A 12,142-nucleotide genomic window follows, 5' to 3' on the forward strand; every position below is an offset into this window, starting at 1 on the left:
TCCAAGTCCATGGACAACTGTGGTCCTGCGGCCTGACGCAGCCCAACAATGACCACATCACCTAGAAGTGGCTACCGCCCTCAGGATGTGACAGTGGCAGAAAAAGTCCAGACCCCGGGGACCTTGAGGGCTGCTACCATTCATCCCCATTCCGCAGAAATAACAGCCAAGGGGGGCAGGGCTGGACCTTGGGGCCCCACCCCCTCCTGTCTGCAGGCTCTGCCAGCTTGGCTTCCTGGTAGCCGCGTGCGCAGACACAAGCAGAGAACAGATGCGAAGCGGGCGGCCAATCAGCCGGAGCTATTCCAGGCCGGGTGCCCCCTCTCCACCTCCTGCGCCGCCTCCGCCTGGCTCCCGACTCTCCCATCTGTGCGCCTTGCCCACCTTCCTGGCAGCGCTAATGGGGCCCAGGGTCAAGGAGCTGACCCCTGTGTCCCAGAGACGCGCTTCTCCAGCCTCGTAACCAGGTGGTAAGCCTGGGTGGTATGGCCATGACCTTGCTCTCCCTTCTACCCGTCCCACACGGGACTCAGCACCCAGCACCCAGCACAAGCCTCATCTGCTTGGAGACACCATCCGCTCCCTCCTCGTGACAACTAAGGTTCCTCAGGTGCCTGGGTGGGGGTGGGCACTGTCTCAGGGAACCCCATGGGCACATGGCAGCCAGGCTGCCTCGGCTCCGGCCACACCCAGGGCTTCTGGGTCCGAGGCAGGTGGCAGGGTGTGTGTGTAAGTGTATGTGTGTCCAGATCCCAAGGCCATTTCTGCCTTCTGCCCGTCTGCCCCCCTTGCCTGGGTAAAGCCTGCAGCCTGCTTTGCCCTGCTGGGCTGGAGTCCCCTTCCTATCCCCAGAATGTCCCCTCCTTCCCACCTCTGCCTCTGGTCCCCAGCACATGGCGCCTGGCGGCTGTGGGACACACATTTGTGGAGCTCAGCTTCAGAATTCGTACCCCAGTATTCACGCAGCCCTGGCTATGGCTCCCAGCCCTGACAGGGGTCCTGTGGGAGGGCCGGAGGCCTCCAGGAGCACCACCCCCCAGCCGAAGTCAGCTGCAGACAGCATAGGGCTCCCAGGACGCATCCAGCCCTGGGGACACTGATGGGTCATGAGGCTGCAGCTGGAGGTCTGTTTTTTGGTCATTTTAATTGCAAAAACCAAGACATTTGTATAAATAAGACCGCTGTGTAAAATACGGTTCACCTTCTACTAAAACCCTTCTCCCACACTCAAAAGAAGATAGAAAATCCAGCTGAGACAAATACAAACAAATGCGTGGTCCGAGACGACCAGGAGCTGGCGCACCAGCTCTCCCTGCCGAAGCGGCCTCCTGGCTACAGCACTCCAGACCAGGCGGCTGGGACAGCTGGTGGCCGTTCGGGGACAGCCCTGCACCTTGGGCACCAGGCTCGCCTTTAGGCAGCACACAGGGTCCAGCAGCCTAGGGTTGGGGGGCAGGGTGCCCGAGGAAGGCCTGGAGCCAGGGTGTGCGGCGGGTGGGGTGGGGTGGGGTCACCATATTCGCATAGACAAAAGGAGAAGCTGCCCAGGTCCTTGAGAAGAGAATATCCTATGGCCACTATGGGAAGGGGCAGGGGACCCTTCCCCACGGTGCTGGGAACAGCATAGTGGGGCCCCTTGGGCATAAGGGGAGAGTGGTCCTCAGGCAGGGGGCACTGGCAGGGCCACAGAAGATAAGCACCATCTTCCCCTGTCCCCTACCTTCATCCGGTCACAGTCTCCCCTTCCCCCACAGGGACCGCCACCTGCCACCTGGTCCATGCCTTGGGCCTCAGAGGGGCTGCCAGCCTAGGAGGAGAGCCGCCTGGAGAGTTGTGCACAGGTATGGCTCAGGAAACTGGCGCAAACAAGTCCAGACTCTAACTCTCGCAGGGAACTTGGCAGCGGTGAGGGCTGCCCCACTTCCTGGAGCCACAGCAAGCGGGGGGCGCAGGGGTGGGGCGCCGTCAGGAGCACTTCCACACACACACAGCCAGGGTGCCCCCGAAGTACAGGTAGAGCAGGTTCTTCACCTCGTGTGTGATCTCAAAGCCAAAGCCCTCGCCGATCACCACGTGCCACGAGGAGCCAAACTTCTTGTCCATCGTCTCCTTGATCATTCTGGCCGCGCTCTGCAAGGGACAGGGTGTGCATCAGGGGGTCAGGGGGTGCGGCACTGCCAGCCAGCCCCTGGCACCTCCAGGAAGGGCTTCCTGGTAGGCTGCTTCTTGCCAGGTGACTGCAGACCATGGGCACTGCCTCACCAGGCACATACTGGCCAGGGTGGGCAGCATTCTGCCCTGCACGGGGTTCCCATTACAGTGCCAGGTTGTGCCCAGGACCTGATACGATGGCAGGTACAAGAGGGCTCTGCCAATTGGACAGGGTTCTCTCTACCACTGCTTGGCATGGGCTCAGTGGGTTGTGTCTCCCAGCTATGACATTGCTCTCTTCCCAGATGGCAGGTACCATGCCTCAGTGGCTAAGCTAAGGCCTGGCCCACCCAGGTCCAACATTGGGGTGCTGGGTGCCACCCAGGCTGCTCTGCTGCAGATACAGCTGTGTGCTAATGTGTCTGGGAGGCAGCAGGTGGCAGCCCAGGTACCCCAGTCTCCATCAGTTTTAGAGGAGGCCTGCATGGTACTCGGGGCTCCTGGATTCAGCCTAGCCCAGCACTGGCTGCTTTGAGGCCCTGGGAGTGAGTCTGGGGAGCCTCTGAAACTTCACGTGAACCAGCAGGGCCTTCATCCTCCACTTCCCGCCCATCACTCCAGAAAGAGGGGTCCATGACCACACCCAGATACAGGGCAGGAGGCTGGGCTCCCCAGGGGCATGGAGCTAGCAAGAGCTGGAGGTTGGGTTTGGCCTTGGATCTGGTTGGCGTGAAGCCAGGGCTCTCATGGACTAAGTTCTGCCTCCCCAGGGCTGCCGGCCACATGCCGACCTCTTTGGCCCTCACTGCCATGCTGAATAGGGGCATCCCCAGGCCAGGGACTCCTGGCTTTGTCACCGGTACCTAATGCAGGGATGGCGCCATGTCTCTCTGAATGAATGAAGGCATGAATGAATGCCTGCCCAGGTTTCTGTGCGCTGCAGGGAGGGAGCTGTGGGCAGGGACAGTAGGAAACCTTGCTGGTCTTCCTGCCTGGGCTTGGTGCCTCCCCTCTCTCTTTCTTTCCCTCTCTCTCTCTCCCTCACTGGCCTGTCCTGACCATGCCGGCTGTCCCAGAAGGCTTTCACCTGGCCCCAGCAGGCCAAGGGCAGTACCTCATTGTTGTTGGAGAATTTCTCACAGGCTGTGACACAGAGCTCCGTGGTCTCCACTCGCATCTCCTCTGGCATGTCCGAGTGCTGGAGATGGGGCAGGGGACAAACGGAGAGACGCTTAGCCCCTGGCCTGTGCCCTTCTGGGCGGGCCTCTCTGTCCCGCGCTGTAGATGTGGGCACCAGGGGACTGCTTTGCCACAGCCCTGGGACCTGCAGCAGGGGTATGGGGTGGGCGCAAGCAACAGAGTGGCCCAGAGCCCTCTGCCGCGGGGCACAGCACACAGAGGGCAGGCGGCTGGGGAAACGCCGCTGCCTGAGGCCTGAGGGGCAGCCCACCACGGTCCAGGCGCCTCACTTGGTCATGTGTGAAACTTGTCTGCTTGCAGGTGGTCACTGGGGACCCCACCTCCACCTTGCTTCCCTGTTGTGTCTGACCTGTAAAGTGGGGGTCCCTACACTTTCCCGCCTCTCATCTAGGCTCTGAACTCTCCTTTCCTGCTGCCCTCTTAGAGGGCTAGAAGTAACCTGGTTCCCCCCTCCGCATACCTGCTCTTCCCACATCTCCCCTTTTCTCATCATGAACACCATCTTTCCCTACTGTCGTTAAGGACAGAACTGACCCTGGCCGTGGTCCCTCTTCCCCACAAGCCAGCCATATACCTTCCCCTTTCCAGCTGTGTCCTGCCTCTGCCCACGTCTTTCTCCCCCTCTCCTGGTTCCCCTCTTCCCACCCTGGGAAACACAGAACCTACCGTCCACACCCCTCCTCGGTCTCGGGGTCACCCCGGGCCGCAGTGCGGAGCTCGCTCCCTGGCTGGCTGGCCAGCCGCCTCCTGCTCTCCACAGCTCCAAGCTGGTCTGGCTCTCCCAGCCTCTCCTCTCCTGCCTGAACACCTGCTGTGCTTTTCCCCACAGCCCTTAGCCTGTGACCAGCTTGTGTGAGACTGCCCTTGCGGGGGCTACTCCTGGCTGCCTGCTCTCCACTCTAGCCACAGCACCCAGAGCCGTGCTTGGTTTCTCACAGGTGGTCTAAGGAAATACTGGTGTACGAATGGGAGAAGGAATGAATGAATGAAGGGATGAATGAATCTCGGTGGAGTCCTGGATGCCTGGATCTGTGCCAGCACGGCATTTTCCCGCATGCTCACGCGGCTACCCTGCAGGGCACCAGTGGCTGCCGGCTCTCTCCAGGCCTGTGGGCTCCACCTGCCATCCCCCCGGGGCTTACCCTGACCAGAGGGAAGGTCTGCAGTCGCTTATAATCGGCCTCGTCTTTCTTCCCTTCCGTTTCCCCCATGGTCCTTCCACTGCAGCCCCTGGAGGGGTGATGGGAGCTTCCTGGGGGGGCTGGGGCCGGCAGAGGTCACCAAGTGCTTCAGGAATCAGCCCTGCCAACCAGGAGGGACCAGGAAGCGTCCTTCCCCGAGGGGCTCTGTGAAGAACAGGAAAAACCAGGAGAGAGGAGACGGCTTTGAAAGCGCACATCACCAATTAGACACTCTTAGGGACAACCTGCCACCTCCCTGTCCTCACGCCTCCGCAGCCTTTCCCAAATGGCCAGCACGCCTGCAGACAGCGGATGAGTCAACAGGAGGTGCCGGGCCCGGGAAGAACATGCCGGTATGCCGCCTGCAAGCCCACACTGTCATCATCAAGACAAATACTGACTGTGGGCCAGGCAGAGCTGGGAGCTGGCGATGCGTGGATGTGGCTGTCCCACGGGCTGCCTGCCAAGCACGCAGTCCGCATTCCTGCATACACACGCACAGCCGGAAGCTGCATGTCAGGTCACCCCTGAGAGTGGGGCAGAGCCCCCTTCAAGCCTCGTCTGTGGGCATGGGGGAGCTCCCCACGCGCCCCTGGGCCATCTGGCACAGCCGGGCTGGCCTGAGTGAGGGCGCTAAGGAACCCGGGGACACCCACATCCAGCACACAGTGCTGCTGTGCGAACTCAATGAGGCCAGGCAGTGAGGCGGGTGCCGGGTGCATGGCAGACGCTGGAGCAGGTTGTTACCTGGGCTGGTGCTCAGGGCTATGAAGGGGTGACACAGATGGGAAGCTGTCAACCCTTAAAGGACACCCAGCCCTAATGACAGATGGGCTTTTCCTAAAGGATGGGCTTGGATCCTGAGTGGATGGGAACTCTGCGCCTCTCTCAGCGGGCAGTTCAAGGTCTCCGTTCAAAGTGTCTTTTTCTCAGGACCAACACATGGAACTACAAATCTCCAGGCTGCTAAAAACTTTTAAAAAGTTACATCTTTAGTTTTATCTTATTTGAAAGGCAGAGAGAGAGTGCTCTTCAGTTTGTTCGTTAATTCTCCAGATGCCCGCAGAAGCCAGGGCTGAGCCAGGCCAGACCTGGAACTCCATCCGGGTCTCCCACACAACGGGCAGGGACGTAAGTCCTTGGGCCGCCACCTGCTGCCTCCTTGGCTGCACTTGAGCAGCAAGTGGGATTGGACTGGAAGTAGAGGGCTCTGGGATGCGGACCGTGGGGTTCCCAGCAGCGACTTCACTGCTGGGCTAAAGGCCCGGCCCTGGGCCTGTCTCAGCGAACACACCCAGTAGTCTTTTTGCAGCATTTCTCACATGTCGGTGGTCACTGGTGGCACTGGTGACATCTCCCGTGAGCCCCCCTCCCCGACACTGCTCTCAGTGTGTATGCCTGTGCCCAACTCACTGCAGCGCCCCCAGGAGTTAGGGGGTGGGAGAGGACAGAAACAGGAACAGACCTGTCACGTCACTGGCCCGGGTTGCTTGGCCAGTGAGTGGCTCCGGGTAAGGCCCTGTCCCATGGGCTCCATGACAGTCGTAGCAGGCATGCCAGCATGTATCAAGCTGACCACTGCAGCTTGGTCAGATCTCACGGTGACATGAGCCTCATGTCCCCTTGGGCACCTGCTGTCCCAATGCTAATGCCTGGTGCCTCGTCTGGGCTGCACTCTCAATCTGACATCCCTGGCTATGCTCATGGAGCCCTGAGTGCCACCCAATTGGGCTGGCTCCCTCAAGTGAGGCTGGATGCCTGGCACAGACCCCCTCGCCTTGTGATATTGAATTTCTAGGCAACAGCCGGCCCCTCTAGTCTCCTGGGCATTAGGACCACTCAGTGCTGGCAGCTTCGTCTCTGTCTACCAGCTGGCAACTCCTCATCCTGTCCAGCCCGGCTTCTTCCTTTCCATCACCCCAGGGAGCTGTGCCATCCCAGCCAGTGCATGGGAAGCCCCTTCCCAGCCCCACCCTGCCCTCCACCGTCTCCTTTCCTGGCTCGCCAAGGCACGCCAGCAGGTGGCGGTGGTTGCGCCCATGACAACAGGATGTGGGCTTCCTGGCTTATTTACTTCCAAGCCTTTCGAGCTGGGGATAACTTCACAAGCGAACACAGACGGTCTGGCATCCTCCACCTAAACAGTTCTACTCCATTCAGTTCATCCCTGGGGCTGCAGAGAGCTGGCGTGGGGGGATTCAGAGCCAAGCATGTCCACGGCTGTGTGTCCAGTCAGGGTCAGCCTAGGCATGAGGCCCCAAGCCCTGGTCTCAACGGGTGTGTGTAAGCACTCGGCAACGTTAATGCTGGTAGCCACAAAGCTGTGGAGCTGCCCAACGTGCCCTTTGCCACATTGCCGGACAGGACTTGAGGGATAGCCACACCCACTAAGGACCACAATGCACCAGGGCTCACAGCTTTTCCTCACTGTTTCCTGTATGTGGCATGGTGGAAGGCAGGGCTGGGGGGTGGAGGGAAAAGGCCCCAGCCTCATGGGACGAAAAGGGACAGGTACAAATGATATGTTCCAAACACCAGAAGGCAGGAGCACATTCCACAATGCTGCATCAGCAGGGCACCACTGCAGGAACCCCATCTTGGGGTCTAGCCCTGCGGGGGGTGGGGGTGCTACCAGAAATAGCAGAATTCAGGGCTTTAAGCAACTCACTAATCTTCCCCGTAAATGAACTTCAGGCCCCACAGCCATCATGTCAGCCTAGCCAGCCTCTTAATAATTTAAGTGGGACTTGAAGCTGCTGGCTGCTGAAGCCCCAGCCCATGCCATCTGGTTCATGGTGGTGTGCGGAGTGCCGGCTGGCCTGCCTTTCTCTCTCTCTCCCTCCTTCCCTCTCTCTCCTTCTGCTCTCTCCTCCTCCCCCACAGGTCCCCCTGAGTGCAAAGCCTCTCCCGGGGGCACAGGCATGGCTCCTTGTCTCACCTTCTTGTCACAGCGGGGTCCCCTGGCACTGCTGTCCCTTAGGCTCACATGGGGTGAGCTTGGTCACCCTGAGCATTTCGCTTCTGAAGCATGTTGGGAAGGATCCTGAAGAGGGCTGAGGGTATGTGGGAGCAATGAGGAACAACAAGCGTATTCTGGGAGACAGGCCAAAGGTATCTGGCAGCCCAGAGCTGGGTGGCGGGGGGAAGAGGTGAGGGGTAGTCATTCACTTCCCTCACATCTCAGCTCAGCTCCCCTTAACTCCCACCACACCTCCGAGTGGTGGCAGGGCAGTGTCCGGGGTTCAGGCTGTACCCCAGCTTGGTTCTCTCAGATTACCCATCTCCATGCCTCACCTTTTTCACCTGGAAAATGACGTCAGATCCTATTACAGGTGTGGCAGGAAGGGGAATGCCATCGGCCAGCCGGCCACCTGGGCAAACTTTGAGCCAGCTCTGTGTGTTTACCCAGCTCCCACTACACCTGACCCCGGGGACGACGCAGTTACAGAGGAGATATGAGTGTGGTGACAGCGGCGTGCTTCCCGCTCCTCATCTCATGCTTTCTTCCCACGGCCCAGGGGGAAGAGCCATTCCCTGCACACAGCCCAGGCACGTGGGGTTTAGGACAGCCATGCAAGCATCTATCCTCCCTGGCACCTGCTAGACTGGCCATTCGTCTGGGTCTGCCTTGGTCACCTACTGTCTTCCAACAAACAAAAAATGTTACTAAGTAACAGCACCGCGGACACATGGTCTACCATGAAAGGGGAAGGCTCAACAGCCAGAGAAGACAAGGGCAGACCCACATGGCCTCATTTTTCCTCACTTCCCTAAGGAGCGGTGATCGGGTGTGTTAGTGGAGGGAAGGGGGAATGAATGGGATATAGAAAGTATAAGGGATGGATATATAGGGTGGTCATAGATGAGAGATGTATAGGATGATTTGAAGGGGTTATAAATTTTGGGGGGGGGTGGATTGTGTATTGGTTTATATAGAAAATAAGATTGAAAAATGGAAGAAATATGAGGGAAATAGGAAAAGAATAAAGATAGTGATATGTGGGTATTGGGGGGGTAGGGGATGTAGGTATATATTGTATAGGATATGTAGATGTATGCGAGAGGTTTGAGATGGATAATAGGAGTTTATATGGAGTAGAAAAGATGAGTGGAAGTAGAAGAATGTTGAAGTTTAAATGAGGGAAGGGGGAGGTATAGGGGGAGTGAGAGGGAATTGATGGATAAGGTGGGGGGAAATTGGAATTTTTTTTGAAGTTGAAGTTATTAGGGGTTGGGTTTGGTAAGTTAATAGTTATGGATGGTGGGTAGGTTTGGGTAATGGTACTGTATAAGTGGGTGAGAGGAATAGAGATAATGGGTTGGGAAAAATTTATGTGTGGTAATGTAATGGTATAAGAAGGAATATTAAGATGATGAAGCGAGGGGCTAGGGTTCCACGGGGGCTCTAAGCATCTTCTGGGAGAGAACAAGAGTCCAGCTTGTCTGCAGGACAGAAGTTTGCATAAAAGGAAGAAATAAAACTGGGGAAATAGGCTGAGATTGGGGAGTGATTAGTACAGTGGGACCCTAAAATCCTGCCTCTAGGAGGGCGCTGTGACACAGCGGGTTAGGGCAACACCTAGTGCCAGTGTTCCGATATGGGCACCGGGTTGTGTTCTGGTCGCTCTACTTCTGATCTAGCTCCCTGCTACTGCACCTGGGGAAGCAGCAGAGGATGAACTGAGTGTTTGGACTCCTGGACTCACATGGGAGACCCAGAAAGCTTTAAGTAAATGGCCCTAACTGATACGGCCTTCTGGGGGAGTGAACCAGCAGATAGGATCTCTCTGTGTAACTCTGCTTTTCAAACAAACAAATCAATCAACGGAATCTTTGTGCAAATCAAGCAGCCTTCAGAAAAGCAGCTGTCTGCAGCAGGCACTCGGCAGAGCACCTGCGTCCCTTCCTACAGTACCTGGGTTCAAGTCCCCACTCTGCTCTTGATCCCAGCGTCCACACACCACAGGAGGCAGTAGGTGATGGCCCAGGCAGCTGGGTCCCTATCACCCATGCAGGAAACCTGCCATGGATTTCCAGCTTCCAGATTTTGTCTCTGCCCAGCCCTGGTTACCAGGGAACTTCGGGGATGGAACTGGCAGTCTGTCACTCTGTTTCTCAGGGTTTGTTTTTTTCTTTCCTTTTTAAAGATTTATTTTTATTGGAAAGGCAGATTTACAGAGAGAAGGAGAAACAGAGAGAAAGATCTTTCCGGTGCTGGTTCACTCCCCAAATGGCCGCAACAGCTGGAGCTGAGCCAATCCAAAATCAAAAACCTCTTCCAGGTCTCCCACGCAGGTGCAGGGTCCCAAGGCATCGGGCCATCCTCTATCATTTTCCTAGGTCATAAGCTGGAAACTGGATGTGAAGTGGGGCAGCTAGGACACGAACCAGTACCCATATGGGATGCCGGTGAAGGATTAGCCCTCGGTCCCACCTCTGACTTCTGCTCCTGCTAAGCCATACCCAAGGAAGGCACTTGAGTTCCTACCACATGGGAGACCCAGGACAGGCTCCAGGCTCCTGGCTTTGGTTCTGGCCCAGCCACAGCTACTGTGGGCATTAGGGAGTGAACCAGTGGATGGAAGATCTGTCTTGCTGCCATTCAAATCAATAAAAATAAAAAATATATTTTATAAAAATAGCTGTTGGGTAGACAGAAAAGCCAGGTGGCTTGATGTCGGAAGTGCGGAGTTTAAGTCGCTAGCAAGATATGCAGCAGGTGGAGGCTTCCAGTCAGGGACTGGAAGTTACCAAGTCACGGACTACTGAGAATCCAGGGGAGCCAGTGAGTCCATTATGGCATCAATAATCAATGCATTCATCTCTTCGTCCCCTGCCTGCCCCACTGACAAAGCCGGGGAGAATACGCTGGCGAAATGACAGCTGGCAAGAGGGGGCAGCGTGGGGACAAAGGTCTACACTGCACTCCAACCACGTCGGCCCCAGAATCCCCCAAGGGGATGTGCTATGGGATTCCATCTCAGGGAGGTGGGGTCACTCGTTGGGGTCCCCACGGCTGGGGGATCCAAGTCAAGTTGGCCAAGTTTTTCTCCCCTAACTTCTTCTTTACAGTGGGGAGACTATGGCCTCAGAAGGAATTGACTAGCCTGGAGTTCCCAGCATGGTCAACTCTCCCAGCCAAGCGGGGTCCGGTCCAGGCGAAGGCGGTGCTGACCACCCGTCCGCCCATCTGCCAAAAGTGGGGGAATCAAGGTGCTGGGGGGTCAAGGAGGAGGCGAGCGCGCCAAACCGGGGCCTCAGCGGCGTAGGGAGGAGCGGTGATGGACACTGGGCGACGGAGCGCCCCGAGGCCCGAAGTTGGGGTGGGGTTGGGGCTGAGTGAGGAGGAGCAGGCAGCGGGGCTGGGCTTGGGGCCTCGACGGTGGGCGAGGCCTCGTCCGTCCCGCGGGGCCTCCCACCGCCCTCCCTCCCCGCCTGGCGGCCCGCCGCGCCCCCCGGGGGCCTCACCTGCTCCCGCGGGGGCCGAGGGCCGGGGCCGCGGCCAGAGCACCCCCGCCGGGGTTGTCAAGGAGCGAGACCAGAGTGTCTTAGCAACCAGCCCGGAAGTCCTGCCCCCTCACCGGACGTGGACGGCCGTTTCACTTCTTAGGGGTGACTTCAGATGTCAATCCATGCACGGAAGGGGCGTGGCTCGGGGGCAGGTCTGGGGTTTTAGTCGTCCGCGGCGTGCCGGAGGAGAGGGTCTCCGAGTTGTGTTGCTAGAGGAGCGCAACTTGGAAAAGCGCGATCGCCCCGAGATTCTTTGGCCGGATGAAGTAGCAAGTGCAATGTGTTGGTGACTGTGGGTTGTTCCTGGATTAGCCTCCCGTAGACGTCACTAGCTTTTAGGGAGGGTTTTTATGAAGTCCTTGGTTCGCACCTTGGCCCCTTTTTAGGTTATGGCATCTGAAGTGGGGAGGGGGAGTAGGTACTTGTAGATAAACGCAACCCAGGTATTCTTTGCACAGCACCATGCTCTCTGGAAGTCCCTGCCACACAGCTGGCCCTAGTCTGGGCCAACATCCTGCAGACTTTATACGTTTGTTGTGAAGATTACTGGGAGCGAGATGTGGCTGTGTCAAGGCACCCTGGGGTCGGTGCTGGTTTTCTCCTGCAGGGCGCCATCTAACTCAAGGTGTGATGCAGGGTGTGGTCCGGGTGGACCAGCAGGTTCCCTGGGGACCTGCTTGTGGCTCCAGGAAGCTTGGGTACTGGGTGAATGTGGCGCAGGTGACCATTGCTGGGGGTTGTTGTCAACCTGCCCTCGTCAGTATTTTGCCTAGGGAAACCCAGTAACCCTGTGGGGTTTGGACTAAGGAGGGCTAGTTCTAGGTGAAGAGGGCGAGTGGGGACAGAAGCAAGGACAGCGGAATGGACATGGGAATTTGGTGCTAGGTCCTCTGCCTGACTCAGCCTCCCAACTGCCTTCATCCTGGCTGCCAATCCAGGAGGTGGAAGATGGGCGGGGGTAATACTCTTGCCCGCGCCTCTCATCCCAATTTCTCCCCGAAGGGGGCTGCGTTGGCTGTCTTCTCTTTCTCACCTCCCCGCGGCTCTGCAGCCCACGGGCAATCTGGCTCCCACGCCCACACTACAGAGTGTTCCCTTTG

General features: G+C 57.9%; 1 protein-coding gene across 1 annotated transcript; it reads right to left on the reverse strand.

The window, feature by feature from the left end:
- Window positions 1-1,125: 1,125 nt before the first annotated feature.
- Window positions 1,126-11,077, reverse strand: DNAL4 (dynein axonemal light chain 4). The gene is made up of 4 exons (XM_040986374.1): window positions 11,001-11,077; window positions 4,494-4,697; window positions 3,266-3,349; window positions 1,126-2,130 (listed from the first exon to the last, which is right to left on the reverse strand). The coding sequence occupies exons 2-4, from the start codon at window positions 4,560-4,562 to the stop codon at window positions 1,966-1,968; spliced, it is 318 nt and encodes a 105-aa protein (XP_040842308.1). The 5' UTR covers window positions 4,563-4,697; window positions 11,001-11,077; the 3' UTR covers window positions 1,126-1,965.
- Between the last annotated feature and the right edge of the window lie 1,065 nt (window positions 11,078-12,142).

Source organism: Ochotona curzoniae, unplaced genomic scaffold (genome assembly GCF_017591425.1).
Source record: "Ochotona curzoniae isolate NIBS_2020 unplaced genomic scaffold, NIBS_Ocur_1.0 contig_1014, whole genome shotgun sequence".
Lineage (NCBI taxonomy): Eukaryota > Metazoa > Chordata > Mammalia > Lagomorpha > Ochotonidae > Ochotona > Ochotona curzoniae.

Bases quoted from the DNA above. Each gene is read 5' to 3' on its own strand.
- DNAL4 (XM_040986374.1), bottom strand. From the start codon at position 4,562: ATGGGGGAAACGGAAGGGAAGAAAGACGAGGCCGATTATAAGCGACTG. The intron at 3,350-4,493 runs GTAAGCCCCGGG...CCCCATCTCCAG, and splicing joins AGACCTTCCCTCTGGTCAGG to CACTCGGACATGCCAGAGGA. The intron at 2,131-3,265 runs GTACTGCCCTTG...TGTCCCTTGCAG, and splicing joins AATTCTCCAACAACAATGAG to AGCGCGGCCAGAATGATCAA.